Here is a 23,671-nt window from a genome sequence, read left to right as displayed (position 1 = left end):
AGAGCTGAAGGCAGTAGGTAGTCCCATTGCACTGTCCCTCGAAGCATTTTTCCCTCTGTCTTTCACTTGCTCAGTTCTCCATATGTCGAGTTAGGAGAATGAACAGAGTGAGAGCTGCTTGTCTTCTGTAAGTAGATGAACAGTTCATAGCTAAGTTGCAAACTGGTTTAATTTTTAAAAGCTGATGATAAAATCGCAGGTTATAGATAACACATTGATCTGTTCTACAAATTAAATAACATTTTACTATTTATATTTTGCATAAAGTTTAAACCTTCAGGTTGGTGAAGAAAAATATGCGGCTTTTGGTCCACTGTTCCTCAAATCTGCTTTTCTTACTAGCTCCTTGATTTATAGAGCATTATTTTAATCCATTCATAGGTAATGGTTACCTCCCAAGTCCTATGGCTCATACTTTTGCACTCCAGTCTCATTGTTGAATTTGCAGTAATTAGAGCAGGTTACATATAAGTCAGTAGATTGGCTCTGATACTGCCTTGCTTCATGGCCTTGAGCACATCTCTTTGTTATTTGATTATCCTTTGTGAATGGTGGAATTAGTAATTGCTGCCTTTGTCAAAGGATGGTGAGAGTACATTCCCTACAGTTTACAGAGCTCCTTTATAGGAAGCCTGGTAGACAAGCAGTAATTACAGCAAAGGCTCTGGGCTATAGTGGCCCAAAACACAATAATGCAACTGCACAGTTTGATGCTGCAAGCTCAAGAGAGAATGAAATCTTGATAGACAAACAGCATTTTGCAAAGTCCCTCGTCTATAACACAGTATTTCTGTTTAGGAGACGCCGTATTCATAACAAGGTAACTGTACTGGATACTATGAAAAAGCCAGAATAACGTTCTGTGGCTAGCTAGGTCACTCAGTCCTGGTTATTTCTTGTGCAATCTAATGGAATTGTGTATATATAGATAGATAGATATGTATATATTTAAGTCCTTTTTTTTTTATTAAGGTGAACACTGAGGACCTAATTAACTTGAAATAACACGAGTACATTTGTTGTACATGCTCTTAGCATGAGTTTTGCTGATTATTAACAAGACACGTGTAGAAATCAGTATGTTAAAGGTATTGCAAGTATGGTGCCTGTCGTGTAGATCTTGTAAAGATGCTGAGCTGTATTACATGGAAAGACTACAAGTCTGCAGCATCTCTACTCCACCGTCCAAGTCAATGACACTTTCTTTTTGTGTGGTTGACAGCTGTACGCCTTTCTATGTATGTTACTTTCTTTTGGTAATGGTTTCTACTGCGAGCAGATGGGAACTTATCTCCCTTGGCTAATTATAACGCACCCATCAACTTTGTGCCTAGCAAAGAAGGAAGCCCTGCTTAGTTCAAGACAGCTGAATGAATAACACACAATTCATGCGAGGAAGATAATTTTGGAGCAGTGTTAACAGACTAATGAGCAGCACAGTGTACAAGTGGTGACAGTAATAACATAAGGAATATTAGATTAAAAAGTAGCTATTTGCCAGATAAGGTTGCTCCTTGCTTTCGTGCTGCTTATAAGTAGGTGTTTGTGGAATATTTCTTCTCTCAATAATATCTAACTATTCTTGTTCATAAACATCTTGTGGCCCATTGCAGTTGTACAGCTTTGAGTAATGCTCGATGTGCTTGTATTTCTTCCAGAGCCTCCTCTCAATGAAGATTTACAGCAATCCTCGGCTGTGTCTAGCCCTACCCAGACAGGCCCTGTGATGTATATGCCATCAGCAGCTGGTGATTCTGTTCCAGTCAGCCCTTCCAGCCCACATGCTCCGGACCTTAGCAATGTATGTAGCCCTGTGAGGAGGCCTTGTATGTGCTTTCTAAATCTGGATTTCTCTGAGTTGCTGTTCTTCCTTCTCTAAGAAGAGAACTCTTAAAGTATCCAGAGACACAAAGGATATGACGTTCTTCTTTTAGATACCAGCTCCATGCTTTGTAGAGGGATCTCTTTGTTTGGCACACACAGTTCAGTGGTTTTAGCATCGTCATTTCACCTATAAAATTTCTAAGCCTTCCTTTCTGCACAAAGCTTGTTGATGTACTTTCAGGAAAGTGCAATAACCCTGTACATGAAGTCCAGTGCCTTCATGTCTGGAGGTGCATATCAGGCTCAGTTTCCCAAGTACTTCTTAAAGGCTGTGAGCCAACACAATCTAAAGTACATAACTACAATCGAGTTTGTTTACATACGTAAACGCAGAGGCTCAGCCTGCGCATGTTGTGTGTTTCATTATAGGATATCCTTGTTTCCCTCCCTCTCTTCCTTCTGGATATAGCTGAACACTGCAATATGTTTAAATAAGGCCCCAGAGTATTGGTAGTACTTCTGGTTGTACACACAAGAACGAAGATCTTCAAATGCTGAATGGAAACACACAGAAAGATGATAAGCGTATGGAATGCTAGACCACTTCATTTTTTTTAGTTCTTGAAGTCTTTCCTGTTTGCACTACTGTTGATAAAGTGTATAACCTTTTCAAAGGGTTGGTCAAGGTTTTGAGAAAGTAAAATAGCGTGAGTTTAACTGGCTTCAAACTGGTCAGGAAGAAGTGAACTCATTTAGGACCTCTGTTTTATCCTGTTTGAAAAGAGAAACTGGTAGTTTGATTTTTCCTAGTGCCAAAGCCAACCAACAGTTCATAGTTCTGCTGAATTTGATTGCAACTAGAATTCCAAAGAGATCTTGGAAAGACTGAACATAGTATTTTCTCTTGGTAAATAACACTGTAGAAAGAAGTAAAAAACAGAAGCCCTTTATCCTACAAGTATATCACCCAAATGCTCTACTGCAACAAAATTAACGATCTCTTCCACTTAATAGCCCATTTAGGTCTTTTTCTATCTCAAGCTTTTTATTCTTTTAAACAGTCTCTTTACTAATCTTTGGATGCAAGCCACAAGGCAACACATGTCTTTCTGTGACTTCATCACTCCACAGGGCATCTGCATGTAGCTTGCAAACAAATATGGCTTTGCTGGTGATCATTTTACATGATGAATTAATCAAAGAAAAAGGTCCCTCTAGCAGCCAGCCTCACGTGGCGTGTTCTGTTTTGTATTTGTACTGTAGGTGTGGAGTAAAGCAGGAACTCTGCCAACTAGCCCCACCTCCACCACAGTGAGTAGTAACTTTGCAACTGTAGGGAAGCGTGGACAGCAGAATGTATAAAAACTAAATCAAAACATTGTAGGATGTTCCCTCTTCCTAATGCAAACCCAAACTGTGCCACGTTTGAATCTGTGGTATCAGTAATTGTCTAAATGTTGTTTGAAACACAGCCATGCTTGCCAGTGCAGGCAAATAACTGATAATAATCCCAGAGAAATGGGACGTTTGCACTCATCCACATAGGCTCTTTCTCTAAAACTCCTCTTAATCTCCTTTGCTGCTGTCTGTGGCTTCATCTCCAGTGCAAAACTAGACTTGTTGCATGTGGTTGTGATCCCTGATTACAGTCCAAAGAACAGAATTTGGAAATCCCTTTTTTAATGCAGCTGTTGATACTTGAGTAGTGTCTGCATTAAAACTTCCAGATTTCCAACTGAAAAACAAAAAATGCAGCATTACATATAGCTTAAATATTCTTGGTTGTTCTGACTGCCATAATACCTTTCCAGGTTTCACACTACTCCTCAGAGCTCAGATAGGATCCATATCACACAACTGTCTAAGGAAAGTGAGGAGGGTTTTGGTCCGGTTTGGAAACTGCCACATCTAAGGCCTCAGAGTAAACGTTTTTAGAGCTGTAGGTTGGCTTTTATAAGATTGCACTCCAGTACAAAGTGTTGGCAATAAAACCATAATTGTGGGACTGTGTATATCCAGTATCTATGGGAGCTTTTCCCTGTTTTTTAGCTCCTGTTTACTGGAAGTCTGTATGCTTGTGTTGACTGTCAGTAAAATTGATGCCCACAAAGAAGTGATTGAGCTGTTCCCTGCGATGCTTTTCTTCTTCGACTTGGTGCTGCTGTACTTTTCTGACTCTTGTTCCTTCTATTAGATTCTTTGTAGGAACAGCAGTCTCGGAAGCCCATCTAATATATGTGGGTCTCCTCCTGGCGCAATTGGAAAGCCACACAGCTTGGAGAGCATTGGTTTTCCTCCAGATTCAGTAACGGCAGCCGGCAGCTACAAGAAAGCACCGGGGTTTGAGCGAGAAGATCAGGTGGGGGCCGAGTATTTGAAGAGTTTCAAATGCCAGGTTAGTAGGAAACGCTGGCTGGAAGAGTTGGGGGGATGAAGAAGATTGAGAAATTGCCTGGTTTAGATTGAATGTACTTTTAATTTTCAAGGAACAAAAGGAGAAAGCACTATTCTCAGTAGCAGTTCTCAGACCTGTGCTGTTGCTTTCAGTGTCTGTTCCAGTCTCTTCCATCTTACATCTGTTCCTGTCTGGTTAGCTGTCATCACGCACTCAGTTTGTAGAAGTTCAGCTGCAGCTTGTTTCCATAATCCATGACGACTTCTGTCCTGTCTTGACCCTGGCAATCTTCCCACATATCACTTCTTGCTCCTTCTGTTTTCATATTTAAGCCCTTGCCAAGAGTTAGTTTCTTTTTTGCTATATTGTCTTATGGCAACTCATCCTTCCTTCTCTGTTCTCACTCTGAACTCTAACCTTCATCTCCATAACTTGTTTTATCTTCTGTTTTCAGCATTCATTTCCCTGATGTGTTAAAAATGCCATGTTAGTTGTCTCTTGCTTCTATGGCTGTATTCTTCTGATCCTTGATGCTCTCTTCTCCTTGGCTTCTGTCATAAATTTAAATTCCTCATTCTCGTTTGAAGATCTCTTATCCAACCGACATCTCTAATGACATTCCCTCTTATCCCTTTTGGATTTCCCAGTCTTGCCTAGCTGCTTCCTTAGTTGTCTCCTTCTTGATGTCACGCCTTGTACAAACAGCTCCCTAAGCCCCAATCTCTTCCATGTCTTCTGCCACGTTAGCTTTTCCACAGACAACTTCTTTCTGTGAATTTCCTTTCTTGATGTTACAGTTAACTATTTTCTCTGCACCATCCAGTCCAAGTCAGCCGTGTCCAACCCAGAGGAGGGGTTAGCTACTTTTATGAAAAGCTGCCTGCAGAAATGTTTCCTACAAACTAACTTAAAAAAAAAAAGTCTATGTTGCTCGAAAACAGAGATAAGAAGAAATACTTTTCTCAGCCTGGCTTCACTTAAACTCTTGTCTGTAATATTGAGAAGCTAGTCCTAATAAGCTTATTGCTGTGTTAGTATTGCACTGCTGTGAGAAAACAGTGGAAATATCCTGTCCAAACAAGATCCTGCAGAAAGTAGTTGAATTTAGAAGCAGACTGTGGGTTTTCTTGTATTTATTTTTCCAACTTTGGGAAAATATGATCAATCTTTGCAGTAGGACCAGTCTCGAGGACTGCTTAGTTGAATTAAAATGATTTAGTGACACTTACAGATTAAGCTATATACGTGTAGGCTTTCTTGTAAATGCTTCCATTGTTTGGCTTAACGTGCCATGTGGCTTAGGAAATGGCAAATTGATGCAACGCATCTTTGGGGGTAAAGTGCAGAGCATGCTGTGATCCTGGCACTACTTGTGGGCACAACAGCTTGTAGCAGTTGTGCAGAAACAAAAGGAGAAACATGTGCTCGTTCTGTTGCCTCTGCTGCAAAGGAGGAGTGAACCCAAAGCTGAAGGACCGAGAGAACCCCTGTTTCCTGCCAGCAGAGGCAGGGTGCCAGGGAGGCCCAGCTTTGGAGAAAATGGGCAGCAAGCCTAAGCCAAGGAGAAAGAGGATGGAGCTTGAATGGAGCCTTTAAAAAGAGGGCCAGACGATGAGCATTTATGTCTAAGGTCCAGGCTGTGCTACAAAGATACTGTATTCAGGTAGCTTCTTATTCATGTGGCTTTAATTAAGTAAAAAACTGTGTTAAATGACTGGAATAAATGCCTGTTAACACAGAGACAGAAGTAATCACAGTTGCCTTATGCTGGGCTTCTAAAGACAAAATTAGGTGTCTCATAAGTGTCCCGATTTAATTTTGTTTCAATCTATAATTACTTTATCTTCTGTAATTCCCTTTGGCTGCAGTGGGCACCGGAGATCCTCGTGTATGCTGTAAATTAGGCCAGTAATTAGGCACTTAACTTTGTTCACTCATATTTGGAAATGTAAGAGACGCTCTGGCTCAGCCCTGCAGTCGGGTTGTAATTTTTTCCTTGGTCGTCTTAGTACAAATAACTTCTATCTTATTAGAATGAAAAATGTGTTAATAGATTCCACATCGCTTGTGGTAAGGCTGAGCCAGCACTTAGGGCTAAAAATATTTTTCCGAAGTCCCGAAAGATTTAGCAAGCTGGAAAATGCTGGCTGCGCTGGGAGGAGTTGTGTGCCACGACCAAGAGGTGTTTCTGTGTCCTGACACAGCGTCCAGCAGGCTTGTTCCGTACTGGTCATACAACATTCAGTTTCATTCATAATTTATGCCCTCTGTTTTTCTTTCCTGACTGCAACAACGTGAGCTGGAGAATTTCAGCGTGCCCTTTGAATTCCTGTGTTGATGTACGGCCCTTTTTTATGTTACAGCTAAAGGAGACTGGCTTAGTGGTCACAATTGGTTTGCTCCATTTTTACACTCATGTTGCTTGATGAATGCAAGGCAGTGAGAACTGGGACAAACTCAGAAATGTGCTCACTTTTTCTTTTATTTAAAGGAGGGAAATAAAAAAGCTTCCAGTAAGACTTAGCAGCACCAGAGCCAGCCACACTGGCAGGAAGCCTCCAGTGAGGGGGGTACAGCTGCATCTGTGCCTTCACTTCAGCTGCTGACGTCTGTCGATAGCACATCTTGTGTTCAGCTGAGTGTCAAGCAGGGTAGGGATGTGCTGGATAATCTAGCAGGCGTGTTATCAGACACACACAGATGCACGAATGTAGCGCATCCAGGGCGCACAAAGGAAGACAAGCCTGGGAGCGGTTCAGGAGCAGTTTTGCTGTATGTAAACACACTGTAGGTTGTTCAGAGAAGCATGAGAGAACGGTACCTGCTGCAGAAGGATCTCTGCAGCCGTATCTCAGCTGCCTGTTTGCCAGGCTTTGACTACTCCCCCCGCCATAGGCGTACAGTCAAGTAGAGAAAATGATTTAATCCTGTAAAACAAGGGACGAATTCTTCTGCTTCTCTTTCGCCTGTCTGGTTATGTCATACCTTCCCTGCAATCATTTATCTTTTCCATGAGGCTGTCTAAACCAGAAAGTCACGGCGTGTCACTCAGGTCAGCGTGGCATCTCGTGCCCTGCTGTTGTGCATCGTGCTTGAAACGCCCCTGCAGAGATGGTGGCTGCCTGCGCTCGTGATAAAAACGAGTGAGCAGACTTTATGCCCAGACCACAGCTCTGATTCAGATGGAGAGGGCTGGAGGAGGTTGGTAAACAAGCAGACCTGACTCCAAGCAGTTGTTTAGCCCCCTTTCCGTGCACAAAGGGTGCGAGTTGATCCCCCTGTGCCTTGCTATTGCACACGTAGCAGCATGGGAGGAGCAGAGCACAGGCTGCAGACCAGATCGTTATACACGGACGGGCTCATGAGACCACTTCCTTCCCTGCTCTGGTTGTTGTAGCTCAGAATCGACTACGTCTATGTCAAGAGGGCTGAAATCAGTTAAGGACATGGTGCTGCGAGGTCCTTACGCTGATTTTTTCAGGCTGGATAGTGGAAATCTAAATATCTGTTGGCATTCATGCAATTTTGCAATTCCAGCCAGCATTGACCTCAGTCGTGTTTTATAGCTCTGAGGCCTCTGTTTTAAGGGATGGGGGAGGGATTTTTTAAAAATAGTTTTAGATGGTTTTGCTTTTAAAATTGGCCAGTTATCTCTTTATTTTTGTTCATGACAAATTAAGGGAATTTGAAGAGATTATCCAGATCCTTCCCCATAAAATGATGTTCTCTGTAATACTACATCTGTTCCGTTCTTCTACAAACTGTGCAAACCTAGCTGGGAGCTTGAAAAGTTTGAGGGAAGTGAGCATCTGCATATTTTATTTTCCCAAAGCTGCAAAACAGTTACATAATTTAAAATTATAGTGTATTTCTCACTGCTCTATTTTTATTTATTTATTTATTTTAGATACTAGTAGGGCTGATGAGCTATTTATAGCAAGGCAAAATAAGTCATGTTTGGTCTAGTTTCTTAAGATGTCCTTTGTGCCAGCAGAAACTGTAGCAACGCTGAAGGCCTATGTAATGGTGACAAGTCTGTGCATAACCCTGAGGGTGATGTCTTGATATATAGAAAGCAGATTAGTTGGGGTGTTCTTAGTTTGCTGTGCTCTTCTGCTGTGAATGTAAGGCTGTAAGAGAGGAGGGGACTGTTTCCCATGGCCTCTCCAAAGCCAGTGCTCAGCCATTTTTAATTTTGCTGCTAATCCCCCTGCTTATCTTTTTGTTTGTTTGTTTGTTTACTGTAGCAAGCAAAAATGAAGTCCCATTCACTGGAACACAGGAGCCAGGAGCAACCTTTGTTACAACCCAAACAGGTATGGCACTACTGGCAAGGCTCTGAACCTAGCTTAGTGCTCACGCTACCACAAATGAGGACACGAGATCTCTGTAGATCCAGACCACTCTGCAGGGAGCAAATTATAGCCCAGACACCATGAGGGATGCTCAGCTCGAGGGATTATTTTATGAAGATGGGGTTATTTGCTGGAGGGGTTATTTGAGAATGGCTCAGCCTGTGTCAGTTCAGGACAAATTCATGGGCCTGGACACAGCAGTGTCAGAGAATGTCTCCAAATTACAGAAAATAGAGCTGGAATGGTTCTTTGGAGTCATCTCAGTTCAAGGATTCAGCAAAGAGAATTTAATATCAGGTTCTAAGTCATGTGCTGAACTAAGTCTGAATGAGTGATTATGTGACCCGTGCCTATGATTGCATGCAACCTGTGGGTTACAAGAGTTAATTCAGGACAGCCTGAAGGCTGTTTGTAATACTGGAGGGAAAAAAAAAAAAAAGAAGTCAGCAGAAATTAAAGAAAAGCTGTTAATCTCTCCCCCACCCCCAGCCCAGTAGTAGCACCAACCATCTGTCAGGTTGGAAGCAGCCAGGAGCAGGTTTGTTGCTGATCATTGGCTCGTTCCTGCATGTTGTTGAAGGGATTTTTCTACACAGACGTCTTATTTTGTACCTCTTTCCTTTTTCAAAACTCTTGTTTCAGGACATACTGGGTATTCTCCCAGTGGGGAGCCCGCTGACATCCAGCATCTCCTCCAGTATCACCTCCAGTCTGGCTGCAACACCACCAAGCCCTGCTGGCACCAGCAGCATACCAGGCATGAATGCCAATGCCCTTCCTTTCTACCCAACCAGTGACACCGTTGAGTCCGTCATAGGTAACTTTGCCATTTTCACTTACATTAGTAGGGCTTCCTCAGACGTGAATCACCAGGTACGAGAACTGGGATTAGCGTGGGTGTTCCAGTGAACTCCAATTTTTCATCTGTGTCAGTGTGGGCAGACTCCTGAGCCTGTAGGCTTTTTCTGCGACTAGGACGCATCTGATGTTTTCTGCAGGTTATTAGAGGTGAAATTCACCTAGAGGACCAACAGCAGGCCAAAGGCCTCTGTGCCGTTTATCCAGAACGTCAGGTGGTGTAAAGGGCTTTAGTTTTAGGTTTGTCAAAGTGACAAAAAAAAAAGTTTGGAGCAGGCAGGAAATCATCAAGACGTTTTCCCACAGCTACGACCCCATATTCTAAACGACAATTTTATAGGAAGGGCCGCCACCAGGTAGCTGGCAAGGACTTGCCCTTCACAGGTTGTGGGACAGAGGCTGTAAGATAAAAGAGAACGGGAGAGTTCGTAGCGGGGAATCACTCCTTTTAGATAGATACACCTTTTTTGGTCACCTGTTTTTTGATCTAACATTTCTGAGGTGATCTCATTCGTTTGTTAAAAACAGTAATAGAAATGAGTGGGCATGTGTGGGATGGAACTATTATTGATCAAGGTTAGTGATGAGGCATGTTCAAGTAGATATAACATTTGCAGGCATTCATAAGCTTTCTTTATTTTGTCTTATCGTTGAACCTCAGAGATGTTTTTGAAGTGTTCCCTTCTGCTGGTATTCCTTTTCCAAGTGGCTCTTCAACGAAGTAGGGACAAAGCACAAGCCAGACCCAGACATGTCATAAGCCAGCGTTACTGCGTGTTATGGACAGACTTGGAAGAGCTATTTGGGGAAGACTTATGGGAACTGCTGTTATTTCATCAGACTTTTTTTTTTTTTTTTTTTTTTTTTAATATAACGTTTGGGAATGCTTTGAGACAAAGAAATCAGATCGGGTAAAAGAACCTGAACTGAAAAGCTGCCCATGACACTTCTGCCAAACTGTTTTACAGCAGCATTACACAGGATGGAGAGTAGGGCAGTGCAGACTGGAAAACAGAGAACGAAGGCTCCTCTGCATGTAGGCTCTTTGGGCCATCCTATCTCTTGAAGTTGTTGGTCCTTTATAACATAATTGGTACCTCTGTGTCTGGCAGAGTCTGCCTTGGATGACCTGGACCTGAATGAATTCGGAGTGGCTGCCCTGGAGAAGACATTTGACAGCAGCACAGTGCCCCACACGAGTGGCATCATGATAGGTACATGAAAGCAACAGAGCTTTCTTTATCTTCTGCCAAGCAGTGTTGCCCAGTCACCTCAGTGGAGCCAGCCCAACCAAGCTCTAAAACCAGTCCCAAAATACCGTTGGTTAAAACAGCCGTTATAACAAACTCTGGCAACCGCTGAGCATCTTTCAAGGGAAAGCTTGCCCTTATTGACTAGCAGGGCTGAGTTCTTGCCATTGGGCCCAGGTGTCCTGGGGATGTTTCTTGAGACTGAATGGGACTTGATTTTATTTATTTATTTATTTCCAAGTATGTAAGTAGACTCTAGAAGGTATTTGATACCTTTAAAACCAAGCCAAAGTGTAACAATTTGCATCTCGAGCAGAAAACTCGCCTTAGTAGTAACAGGAAACTCAGTGACCTGGTAATGCTATCCATCTGTCAGTCATCACGGCCTGCTGGTTTGATTCCTGTCGTGTCTGTCTCATCTTTAAGGCTTGGAGGTAGGCTGAGGCCTCTTCTACCTGTCTCTAGGGAGTGTCCAGAGGAAAATGAAACGTCTCCTAGCTTTTTAGAAGTGCCTGTAGTTTCTGGTTACCCTTGTTCTGTAAGACAGGTTTTGATTTGGAGCTAACTTTCATTGTCTGAAGGTTTCCAAGGGAGCTGCTCTGCCTGGAGCTGTATAGAGGTGTGGAAGGAACCCTAAAGAATATCACTTCCACTGCCCTGCCAAAAATAAGAGTCCGGTCAGAGAGCTTATTGTGCATGTCTGCTGGTAGCCCTGCTTCTGCCACTACCCATCTGCAGGGCTTGGAGATCCTCCACACTTTTCCCTCTTTTTCCGTCGGGTCTCGGTGTTTTCTGGTGGTCTTCTAAGAAGGAAGATCAGAAGAGAGTGAGGAGCAGGGCTGGGATCTTCCTCGGTCTGTGCGTGGCAGGCAGACTGACCTCTTGTGTAAGGGAAGTGTGGTATCTTTGGAGGTTAGGTTTTCGTTCGTTTGATTATTTTTAATTACTGGTAGATCCAAGCACTCACATAGGTCTAAAGCTAGTCACCAGTTTTCAGTAGTTCAGGTCGTGACCTGGCCCAGTGTGATAGTCTTCTTATTACAGGTTGTTTAGAAGCGTTAAAGGTAGAGGAACGTGCTGTAAAAGTGAATTTTCCGTTGCGAAGTATTTCACCAGATACCAAATTCATCTTCTCTAGACTGACAGGGACTGAAGCTTGCTCAGAAAACCTTTCGTTGCTTTGGCCAATGAAAGGAAGTAGTCCGTTGAACTCTGGAGGGTCTTAACCTACGTGGCTCGTGGGACAGCAGCTTCAGTGCTCCTCCTTAAGGCTTAGAGGGGGAATCCAACACGGTGAGAAGTGGAGGGGATCCTCAGGGGCTTAGGAGAGAGGGAAGCTAACGCCTTCTGCTCTGAACTCCTGCGCTGTGCCCTGGCCCATACTTCACAGTCATACATAGCCATTCTCTGTGTGTTCTTTGTCCAGGTGGGAGTTTGCTGCAGAGTTCTGCTCCTGTAAATATCCCCGGCTCCCTTGGAAGCTCTGCCTCCTTTCACTCTGCCTCTCCTTCTCCACCGGTCAGCCTCTCATCGCATTTCCTCCATCAGCCCCAGGGACACTTAAGCCAATCAGAAAACACATTCCTGGGGACATCAGCTTCTCATGGATCATTAGGTAAATGCACAGTGTGTGTGTCCCATGTACATGCCTGTCTGTGCCATGTAAGTATTTCCTTTTAAGTTAGCTTTGATTTTAATGTGTTATTTCACTGCTGCCATTTATGGCTCTTCTTCCCGTGAGAAGAGCAACAGTACTAAAGCTGCTTTTCCAAAAATCACCTAATAACTCGAGAGCAAAGGAGCAATTCCCTCTGTTCCTCATGTTTCCGGACTGAGAAAAAGGGCCTTGCTCTGATGATACCGTTTGGGAAAAAGAGCTTTGTCCTTTCAAACCCCTACTGCTGTGCTGAGACTTTACTTTTATATAAAACTCAGAGTTGGTTCCTCGGTTTTGTTTGAGGTGGGGATTGCAGTTTGCTGTTGGGACTGCTCCTAGGATAGGTTGGCTTTTGGGAGCTATAAAGCCAGCTTAGATCATTGTACTTGTCCAGCTATGTCCCCTTTGCTCCTTTTTCTTTCCCCTCTCTCGAGGATCCGTTTCCTGTATGAGGGAATGTGAAGGGAAGGGAACAGAGGTTACTTTGGAGCTTCAGCTGTATTGGGCAGAACTGAGAACTGAGGGAACAAATCCATTTAATTATGCAGATGTTGGGTTACCTTGAGAAATGTTAATGCTTAAGGCTACAGTGACACTTGCTCTGCTGATTTCTGTTTTTAAATAATAGCTCCTTCTATTGATGTAGAAGTCAATGCTTCGATTTTATATACACTTGAATCTCTAATATCCATCTTAAAAACACTTAACCATTTTATTATGTTGTAATCTACTGTTGCATGCACTTCTCTGTGTAACTGCATCCCTTGTTTGCACAGGCCAAAGCCACGCTTCCAGGCCTTGTGATTGCTATTTTGCTTTAACAGCTTTTACAATCACAGTAATAAGAAAAGACACATCAGAGGGCATCTCTGCTATTAATTAGTGTTGAGGCTGGCTGTTCGTTCCAGTTTCAGTAAGAGAAGGGAAACTTGCTAATAAGGTCTGCTTTTAATTTCAGGAAAAAATGAGTTATTAAGCAGTTTATTTGTGTAAAATAGGCGTAGTCAGGACAAATATAAAACCAAAGAAATGCAGGATTTTTTCAAATGCATTCAAATATTTTGTTTTCAAGAAAAATAAGATATTTTCTTGGAATGCAACAAAAATTTTTGCCAAGGTTTTGATAAGGTTTTTAAAATTATAACCTGGCAGTTGGAGCTCTGGAATCTGTTCCATGTGACTCACTGAATGCATGCAAGTTGATGTGTAGTTATTGCTTGTAGGTATTGCTGTTTAGTTGAAAATACGTAGTCCTGGGCTGGTTCCCACTGTGCTAAATGCTGTGTGTGCAGAGAAGGCATTCGTGACTACAGGGACTTCATATTTTAGGTGTGTAGTGAGAGCAGCAGGTGGAAAGAGGGAGTAAAAAGAAATAATGAGATTAGTTTGGCTAGCGTTATGGCAGAATTTGTGGCTTGCCAGCATCCTGCGTAGTGCTAGCCTCCCTTTCAAGTCAGCCAGAGTTTTAAAAGCAAAATGTGAGTTGGGGTTGCACTAAAACTTCTTGCTCTCAAATGAGTGCACTTCTGAGCAGCTGAAATGGATCAATGGTAAGTGGCTTGAGCCAGTGAAGAGCCCTTGCTGCTCTGCTAAATGACTTGTTTATGCAGCTAAGCCCATAGTCAAGACAAGTTACTGGTTTTCAGCTGCTCCCTCGAGGCTGTTTGTGTCTTGGCTGGCACTAAATGGGATGTAAGTTGTGTTAGTTTTCAGTGAGAGGCTGTTGGCCCTAGGGCTTGCTTGCAAACACAGTCAGTTTGGCTTCTGGAAGATCACAGTTATCAGTTGCAATGAGATTTAGGAGTGTCCTCACCCAGTGGTAAGCACCAGTAAATAAAAACGACTCCTACGTCAGGCTGGGGGGTGTCTGTGCGTATGAGGCCGTAGCGCTCAGCTCCGTCTGGAGATGAGCTTTTCCTACCAGTTCTCCCCTGAGTACAAACTGTGGATTCTTATTTTGAGTGAACATATTTTTTGTCATTAAAAGAGTACAAACCTTAGAGGCAGCCAAGACTCCGAGGCTGGCATCAGCCTAAAGAGCCAGCTTTGTTTACAGCTGATTTTCTGTTGCTTTGTCTCCCAAGCCTTGAAGTTCTTCCTGAAGAGAGGAATGATTTGAACATGCTAAAATAAGGAAGTGGCTAGTTGATCTTTCTACGGTGCCAGTCACTGATTGCATGCTACAACTCTGCAAGGGATGAAGCTGATGTGCATACTGCTGCTTCCACTTCTTCCTTTAGAAACAGGGCTTTCCAGTTCTGATCCTTGCATACACAGACAGTAGTGGCATTGGAGCATTTTAGTCTGGCCGTCTGGGAAGTGAGACTCAGAAAAGCTCCAAGCTGAGGAGACAAAAAGAGAAGTAAAGGCCCTACACATATTTTCTTAGGGTGTAGTCAGTTCTCTATGAGAAGGGGGATTCAAGCTGGTAGTCAACTTGACTGTAAAGTCAATGCTTCTAAAAACCACCTGGTTCAAAAATTGCTTCAGCTGTTCCTTGGATTTTCTGTATATTATAAAAGAGGCCTACTGGTGTGAAACTTCCCCTGCAAAGTCCCTCTCTGGGTCCTGGGGATGAAATAAATCTTCTCATTCCTATATACGCATTTTTGAATCCTGGACTTCACAGGGGTAGGGAGGAAATGGGGGAATTGCCAGCACCTGTGACATAACCCTCTCTATTTCCCTGTGAAACAGGTTTAAATGGGATGAACAGCAGCATATGGGAACACTTTGCTTCGGGGAGTTTTTCGCCCAGTACCTCACCTGCATTTCTGTCAGGTCCAGGTGCTGCGGAGCTGGCACGACTACGACAAGAACTGGATGAAGCCAACGGCACAATAAAGCAGTGGGAAGAGTCTTGGAAACAAGCCAAGCAGGTACTTGGGCAACTCCTGAGAAGCGAGATTAAGGAGGGTAAGGGAGTAGGAGGGTGTCAGCCTTTAAACAGGAGCTTACCAGAAAGCTGCAGGTTTTATCAGCAGATTCTCTTAAGTGTTCTTATTCTTTCTCCCCCCTTTGGAGAGACCAAAGTGATTTGTTTTATGTGTTCAGATGCTGCAAGTGCAAGGCCAGGTGTCATAACAGATGCACTGAAGTGCTTGGCAGTCTCTTAGACTGGCGATTGACTTAGATCCGTGACAATTTAATGTTATGCAAATTTCATCCCCTTCGCTGCCTAAACCAAATCTGTAGCCTGCAGCCCAACTGGATGGGGTACCCAGAATGAGCAGCACTTTGAAGTGGAGCTCCAAGGATGTTTGGGAATTTGGGAACAGGGCAGATTAGACAGAATACACTCCTGGTGAGGAGCATGTAGAAAAAATGAGTATTTTTGCCTAGGATTCTCTCCTGGACGCTGACAGAGTTTTCAAACTGCTGTTACTCTCTTTGTTGGAATTCGTAGGCTTGTGATGCTTGGAAAAAGGAGGCAGAGGAAGCAAATGATCGCGCCAACACAGCTAACATGGAATGTGAACTGGCTCGGGAGCAGAGGGAAGCCTTGGAGCTGCAAGTGAAGAAACTGCAGGAGGAGCTGGAGAGGATCCACACGGGCCAGGACCCTCAGTTTCTGCGCTCCTTCTCTGACCTGGAAGCTCTCTCGCTCTCTTCACTTTACACCCTCCAGAAACAGTTGCGGGCAAACCTGGAGAAAGTCGATAAGGTGAGTGCCAGGGATTTGCAGAGCAGGGCCTTGCTGCCTCTGCTCCTACAGATAGCAGCTCTTTTTCTTTTCATTAATACAGTCAGAAATCAGCAGCCTAACGAAGCAATTCTATGTGGAGGTAGCAAAAGTGAGTTCTAGCCACCTTAAAGGAAAACATCTGCCTCTTCTCTGTACCTAAAGTACAGAGTTTCAGTCGATCAAAGCTGCTGTGATCCTAAAGGTCCTAAAGGACACCACGCTGTGCTGCTTTGCTTTTGCTTCAGAAGATAAATGGATGGACAGCTGCAAGTCTGTCCTCTGCTGCCTCCTTGCTGGTCCCCAAACTGTGTAGCACGGGGCTGGAGCCCTTCTGTTTTCTCGTTTTGATGCTTACGTTTTGCCCTGTCCCCATCTCTTGCAGGCAGTATTTCAGATGCAGTCAGTGAAATGCCTTAAGTGTCAGGAAGAGAACCGGGTGGTGTTACCGTGCCAACACGCAGTGCTGTGTGAAACGTGCGCCGAGGAGGGCGAGTGTCCCATCTGCCATCCCAACAGGCCCCATTCTCTCCAGTCGTGACCTTCCAAGGACGCTTGTTCTAATCATATCGTATAGAACTTTTTAACTTTATACATACGTACATATATATGTATGTGTACATATATATATGTATGTGTAGATATATATATGTATATATGTGTGTGTATGTGCATGTTTGTGTATGTATATATATGCACACACACGCACATACCCACATAAAACAAAAATTAGTTGCAGAGCACTTTTTAATATTTTACAACCCGTATCTAAACTGCCCCTCACCCGTGCCCCACTAATTCTAACTCTTGAGGAACTTTGAGAGCTGTTTTTAATACAGATCAAAGGGCCATTTGCAAAGAGTCTGTGTTTCTCCTCTTTTCTATTTAGGTGATAACAAATTTTTGACTATTTCCAGAAGGATTTAGAGTGGGCAAGAGGGGCTTCCACGTGCTTTCCAGAGGAAGAGTTGAGATCATAGGGAGGATCGAGGTGGATTGAAATGACTTTTTTCATGTCTTCGGTCTTCCTGCTCTTTCACTGACCCAGCTTGGTTAAAGCCGTCCTCCCTGATGGAAGCTCCGCTGGGTCCCTGCCTGGTGGGCCTCACATTGCCGATCTCTGAATGTGCAGAAACTTTGTCTGTCATTTAAAACAGCAAAGTTTGCTTTTTAAAAATTTTTTACACTCTTTGTATATTTATATGAAAAGAAAAAAAAAAAAGGGGAAAAATATATTGTACCTAGAGCAAGCCAGGCCCCCAAATTCAGTGACCAGTAATCATTGCTGATACAGCTAATGCTGCAGGTTTCAGCAGCCTTAGAAGTATTGCCCTTGTGCCAGCTAAAGCCCTTCATGAAAGGAGTACGGATGCACAAGTTAGTTCTCTCCAGGCACCCCTTTGTGTGGGGGCTGTCTAGAGGATTTTTAGCGTTTCAAACCAGATTGATTTTCCTTTTAGCCACAGAGACCTCTTTCATAGCCACTGCTGAAACGCATGAAACAATTCCAGATAGTTTAAGGATGCTTTTTTTGAACAGAGTGGGTGTTGCCTGTTTCAGCACCTCGAGGATGAATTGTGGGCTTCTAAGTTCAGAAGCCATCAAGCCAGGAATCACGTCTGCCAGTGGTGACAGAGAAAGCCCAGCATGGAACAAACCGCTGATAGATCTATTCCTGCTTGAAAGTGGAGCTGGAGGAGAGTGTAAATTCCTCGCCTTCTGCTCCTAGGTGGAGATGCTTCTTCCTGCCCTCAGCAGCTCATCACTGTGGCACAAAACAGGACACGTATCACCACTTAAGCTTATAAATGCAGCCACCATTCTTATGTACGTAAGGAAGTGTCGCTGTTTAGAAACTCTGAAGCTAGTTAGTCTAACAGTGCCCTGTGGAGGTGCTTCCTGTGTTAGTTATTATCTTACAGAGCAAGGAGATAGAAAGGAAAAAGACTTCAATTTCAGATATTTCCTTAGAATAACTCATCAACCAGTCTGTCTGTGTACTGGTGACTTAGTAGTAATGTGGAAGCCCGCTGCATGCGGCTGGGTGCCCACCCCCAGTGCTGTGTGCTGGCAGGGATGCTAAACTCATCATGTGGGAGCAGAAAGAAGCATCTCCCATCAGAGGAGTGCACTCCCTTTTCCTCAATGCAAGCAAGGTGTTGTTGCGGGGTTTTCCAGTCCTCTCCTTCCTCCTATTTCAGACTCCTTTCCTGAGCACATGACTTTCCACCACCCTTGCACAGCTCTCACTGGCATCTCAGCCCTGCTGAGTTCGTTTTCGGCCCTTTGGCCCCATACACCATCTGCAGAGGAGCTCAGGGACTTTCTCCTTACTAGGATTCTCTTTGTATCTGTCCACAGTGAATTTATTCTCTTGGATCATTTTAGAAAAGCAAAGAAAGAAATCCCACAGACCAGTCCAATACACACCACACTGTCCAGTGCAGCTCCTTTCTAGGGAAAAGAAACGCCACCAGCTTAGACCTGTCCAGCAGCTGAGCTTCCTGTGACTTTCTTTACCAGCATGTACATTAAATTTTTACATCGGGTGGATTGCAGTAACCTGCTGGGATCTCAACTAGAAGGCCACTCAGTTGATTAAATATTTTTATTTCGCACAGGGATGCGTCCTGTGCTACCCCTCCCTGACCTGGAAAAGCACTGGAACCTCCAGCAGCCCACTGTTGTTGTAGGAACAACTGAATTGTTACTGGAGCCTCTCAGAAAGCTTCATATTTTAATGCAAAGACATAATTAGGTTTGCTTCCATAATTCCACCTTTCCTTCATATGGAAGGGGTTAATATGCATTCCCAGATGATCTCTTAAGTGCAGCTCTGTGTAGTTCTTTTTTTTATGTTTTCCCATTAACTCGTTCTTTTTTTTTTTTTTTTTTGGTAAAAATGCTTTTTTTTTTCCATGTGTATTTTATTGTAACTAGCATCAGTTTTTTAATTTTTTTTTTAATGGAGAGACACTGTTGGGTGAATATTGTGGCTATGTTGTTTGGTTATAGCCTTTGAATGTCTGTGCCATGGGGCAGCACATCTGCCTTGGTCTGATCTTAAGGAAAGACCTTTTATTAAAATATGTGAACATTTCTTTTTTTAGGGGAAAAAAAAGCGGGGGGAGGGAGGGATAAAAGTTGCGGGAGAAAGAAAAAGCCCAATGAAGATAAAAGAAAAAAAAAAAAACAAAACTAAAGTTTTTGTAACTAACTTAAATCATAGGAAATAAACTCTTGAATCAGGTCTTTAATATTTATAAGAGCCAGAGCTCACCAGCCTGTTTTGGCTCTTGGTTTGTAATGCTTACTTTTTGTTAGCGTGGTGGTTTCTCTGCTCTCCTGCCTCCTGGGGGCCTCTTCAGGGTGATGCTGTCTTCGGACAGCCCTCTCGTTCCAGAACTAGCACCACCTGTGTGACTTGAGCTGAGTCCCAAGGGCTCTTTGCATTCTCCCCTCTCTTCAGATGAAGCTTGTCCTCTGTTTGCAGCTCTGTCGCAGTGTGACTGCCAGTCACAGCGTGATGCACGTCTGTAGGGTCCAGGGGGACGAGACACTTGCCCCTCATTTCTGGGGGGACCCAGAGGGCTACGAGAACCATTCCAGACCAGAGAAAGCATTTTTATTTTTTCCTTTTCAGTAAAACAGTTACTCTGTTTTAAAACTTATCCTGAAGGACCAAAGAATTCAAAATTTCCCTAGTTGTGGCCCTTAAATTTTAACTTTCTGTTGCCACGCTGTGCTCGTGGCAGAGCAGTGACAAGGAGTTAGCACTAGCCCCGGGACCTCGCGTCCCCTTCCCTCGCCACCGCCCCAGCCTGTCTCAGCACTCTTAGCACAAGCCCGTAGGCTGTTTCTCTTTCCTCTGGTGCTTCAAGAAACACCTCTTCAATTTAGGTTTCTATCAATTTGTTTGCTGCTTTCCAAATCAAGAAGTATCTGAAATGTGAATTATTTTCTTAGGCAGCAGCTGGGAAAGAGAACTTCATCGTTGTGTATTTTGTGACTATTTTGGGGGGCCAACATTTCATACCTGAGCGAGGTGAGAGCGGGGGGGGGGGGGGAAGGCAGCGTTTCTCGCCCACTCCAGCAGTTGTTACCGCCGGCCCCAGGCAGGCAGGATTAACCACAATCGCAGCACTGCCTTCAAGGCTTCAAGAGTCTGTGGTCAGCTTCTGCGCGGTGTAAAAAAGAGACTTGTAAAAAAATAAACCTGGTGCTAATATGTACAGCCCGTGTAACGTACTGTCGAGCTTCTTTCTGAAGCAGGAACTCCCAGTTACAGGACACGCAGTAATACATCAGAACCAAGGTGACTTTGTATTTTTTTTGGCTGTCACGCCTCGAAGCAAAGTGGTGGTCCCCAAGTGGTCCCCGAGGCTTCTCGCTGAGCCCCCCCCCAGCTGGCTGCCCCCGAGCAGCCCTGAGCGCGGCCGCATCCTGCCCTGTCACAGGCTCCTCGCTGGGCAATGATGTTTTTCTCCCCGCGTTTTTGGGAGCCTCACAATTGACCTCGGTGACTAACTGTGCAGGTCGGACACTTCTCGGCTGAGAGCTGGGGAAAGGGAGTCTTTAACTAGCTTGTGAAACCGCAGTATCCTAAAGGTCAATACGCTTTTACTTTATTATAGAGAAACAATATAGAAGCAGATGGCTTGAGACAACAATATCCTGGGTAGATAGCTACCAAAAGCAAGGAGCTAGCTGTAGAGGATAGCCAAGAGCTGAAGAACATTGGTGAGCATCACTTTGGGCTACCAGGACCGCTTTCAGGTCCCACCCAGCCTTTGATGCCGTAGCCCGGTGCCGCTGGCACCGGAGGGCCTGGGGCAGGTCTCAGAGCTGGAGCTCCTTTCCCTTAATTCGCCTTCCCCAGAAGGCAGCCACTGCAGCTGTTCCCATACCGAAGGGTTTTATCCTTTCCATACATCTCTGAAGCTGAACCTGAGCCACTTGCAAGGCTTGTGCAGCTGAGACAATGAAGAGAATTCCTTACCGTGTGAGGAAGCCTTTAATGCTGAATGGACTCAGTAATTCATTGCTGTTCCACCAGCCTCCGAATCCTCTCTTCCCCCCTTTCCCCCCCATCTAAGAAGGAAAAATATTACCAGTGTTTTCCTCCAGATTTATAATAATCCCTGGAGTGATGGCCAACAGCAATGTAGATGTTACTGATGTAAAACCTAGTATTTTAAAGGTGAAGTATTCCTGCAAACTAGTGACTGCGTCGGAGAGATTTCTGGGGCTTCCCCACTCCGTAGCTTCCAATGTTAAAACAAAATAAGTACAGTATGAGTTTAAAAAAAAAATAATAATACACACTGCAGTATTTCTCGTGGCAATTCTTGCCCAGTCTCTTCCTCGCTTTCCCCGGGAGGAAGGGCACTGGGCAGAAGCGCCCCAAGTCCGTGTAGAAGTTGGCAGAATGGTGATCGGTGGTGTGTAAAACGTGTTGTTGATTCCATGTATAGAACTGTGATTTCAGCTGTCGTTCTCTCGTACTCTGTAAATATGTGTTTTGGCTGTCGGAAACCTGGTTTAGACTCTTTTCTTGGCAGAATGAATTTGCATGTGGGGCTGAAAAGAACTCAATCTGTGTCACAGTTTCCAAGGGCAGGATGGATTTTTTTTTTTTTAGAGGACAATAAATTTTTATTTTTTTGCTAAGAAAAAGAAAAAAAAAACAAACCAATAAAGCCGTGTGTGGGTGTGTGTGCGCGCATGCGTGCCCGCGTGTGTGTGCAGCCCGTCCCCGTCTTTGGGGCTGGGGAAGGAGTGGAGAAAGCTGGGGAGCCCTCAGAACAACAAATACAAGATATCTCCGTGGCCAGTTTGTCCTGCTCCCTTGTACACTACTGAGAACAATTTCTTGCCCTGCTCCCTTCTGGCTCAAGCGCCTTTTTGGGAGCATGGTGCACTTTGTGGTAAAGGTGCACTGGGTTAAGTGGGGCAGAGACTCCTCGGGGAGTGGCGGATCCACAGATCCAGGAGCATTTTGTCATCCAAATTCATGGCCTGGACAAGAAATTGGCTCTGAATGCTTCCTGCGGGAGCCAGGCCAGGCAGAGGTGAGCTCTGCGCGCCTGGGCGACTGCTGCAAGTGGAATTTCGTGTATTGGCAACCAAACGAACGTGCCTTCCACAAGCTTCCAAAAATGAGCTTTTATTTAAAGATGTACTGACCGCTTCCTGTTGGTTCAGTCACAGCAGTAACCCAAATCATCCAGTTTATATTAATGAGTAGTGCAGGAAAATCGGGAGACGTGAGTGCCTGCCCCCTTCCCTCTCGTGTGGCAGTGAGCTGTCTGTGCCAGGAGGAGGAAGAGGATGGCAGTGATGGGGTTTTCTTCCTCCTCAGCCTTGGATTTGCTGGGAGCTGGCTTTGTGTGCCTCAGCCCGTACGTTTCGATGCGTTAGGCTTGTCTCTCAGCACTCCACGGGGTGAGTTACACTCAGACTGCCTAAGGTTTGCTGGTCCTTCTCTGTACATGACACCATTTCTTGCAAAAATTAAGCTAAAACCACTTTGGGTATTAGCAAAAAATGCTGGAACCACAGGGTAGCCCCTGCCACCCCCTCACTGGGCACATCGCTGTTACAGCAACAGGTCAGCCCGGGTCAAGCCCAGCACAAAATCTGTTAAAAAAAATAAATTTAAATAGGTACAAAACAAGGTAAACCACGCTCAAAGCTGCAGCCTCACGTAGCTCAGTCCTTGCTTTAGTGTGTGAGGCTGGCTGCTAGCAGGTGCCACCACCAAATGGGCTGCAAAGCACAGGCGTGGGTTTTCCTCTGTCCCCGAGCAGAAATGAGAGCGGGGAACAGCACCTCCTGCACAAGCAGGCACCCCTCTCCTCTGCATCCTGCTCCCGCCCAGCCTCGCTGCTCCTCTCCCACATCTCACTTCTCTGCAGAGCTGCAAAAGCCCAAAGTGGGGACCGAGACGAGAATAAAGCAACCAAATGGCTTCCTCGTGAGCGAGCAGTGTCTTAATCCCTGCTGCTGCAGGCTTGGCTAAACCTTGCCATGTCACGTCCATACCAAGGGAGCTTTTTTTTTCCACTCCCATCGAGCTTGACCTCAATCGCCTGTGCAGCCCGTGGAGGCAGCAGCCGAGGGTGATGCTCCCTGGGGACCCTCGGGGCTGGAGCTCGGCCACCCCCTTGCTGGGCAGGGGATGCATGGAGAGACCACATGGTGGGAGCTCCAGGTTTATAATTAGTATAATTGCAGCTAAAACAAGCTTAAAAAAAAATAAAATAGCAACCAGCTGGGAATTGTAGCTGCTACACCTGGGCACCCCACATGGAGCTGCCACCTCTGCCTCTCGTGTGCTGGAGCCAAAAAGGTGCAGGTGCCTGGCATGGGCAATGCCTGACTCCTGGCCTCTGTTTTTAGTGGTTTGGCAGCCCAAATTGCTGCTTGGTTTGGCTCCTGGGGCTCTGGTGCCCTTTCTTGCTGCCCAGGTTCCTTCAGCTCCAGGAAGCACCACAAGGTTGGTATGGTTGGAGGTAAAAGACAAACCCATGCAAAAGGACCACACATACTTTTAAAAATATACGAAGTAAAAATAAAATAAAATAAAATAAAATAAAAAATAAAATAAAATAAAATAAAATAAAATAAAATAAAATAAAATAAAATAAA

The 23,671-nt window shown here is 44.5% G+C and overlaps 1 protein-coding gene across 6 annotated transcripts in view; it reads left to right on the top strand.

Moving 5' to 3' along the window:
* The window catches only part of UNK (unk zinc finger), a 41,877-nt gene extending 22,753 nt beyond the window's left edge, over nt 1–19,124 (top strand). Inside the window, exons 8-17 of one of the 6 annotated variants that reach the window (XM_084298744.1) lie at nt 1,659–1,801; nt 3,088–3,135; nt 4,019–4,183; nt 8,467–8,535; nt 9,217–9,391; nt 10,545–10,646; nt 12,109–12,297; nt 15,037–15,218; nt 15,746–16,003; nt 16,407–19,124. In XM_084298744.1, coding sequence (XP_084154870.1) covers nt 1,659–1,801; nt 3,088–3,135; nt 4,019–4,183; nt 8,467–8,535; nt 9,217–9,391; nt 10,545–10,646; nt 12,109–12,297; nt 15,037–15,218; nt 15,746–16,003; nt 16,407–16,562 — 1,487 coding nt within the window. In that variant the 3' untranslated portion in view covers nt 16,563–19,124. Of the gene's footprint in view, nt 1–1,658; nt 1,802–3,087; nt 3,136–4,018; nt 4,220–8,466; nt 8,536–9,216; nt 9,392–10,544; nt 10,647–12,108; nt 12,298–15,036; nt 15,219–15,745; nt 16,004–16,406 lie in introns of all 6 variants that reach the window. The other 5 variants (XM_084298745.1, XM_084298743.1, XM_084298747.1 and 2 more) reach the window with 5 other exon arrangements.
* The last annotated feature ends 4,547 nt before the right edge of the window (nt 19,125–23,671 follow it).

The sequence above is a fragment of the Netta rufina genome (genome assembly GCF_964035555.1).
Source record: "Netta rufina genome assembly, chromosome: 19".
Lineage (NCBI taxonomy): Eukaryota > Metazoa > Chordata > Aves > Anseriformes > Anatidae > Netta > Netta rufina.
The sequence above is the reverse complement of the archived record's forward strand: the minus strand, read 5'-3'. Positions and strand labels throughout refer to the sequence as shown.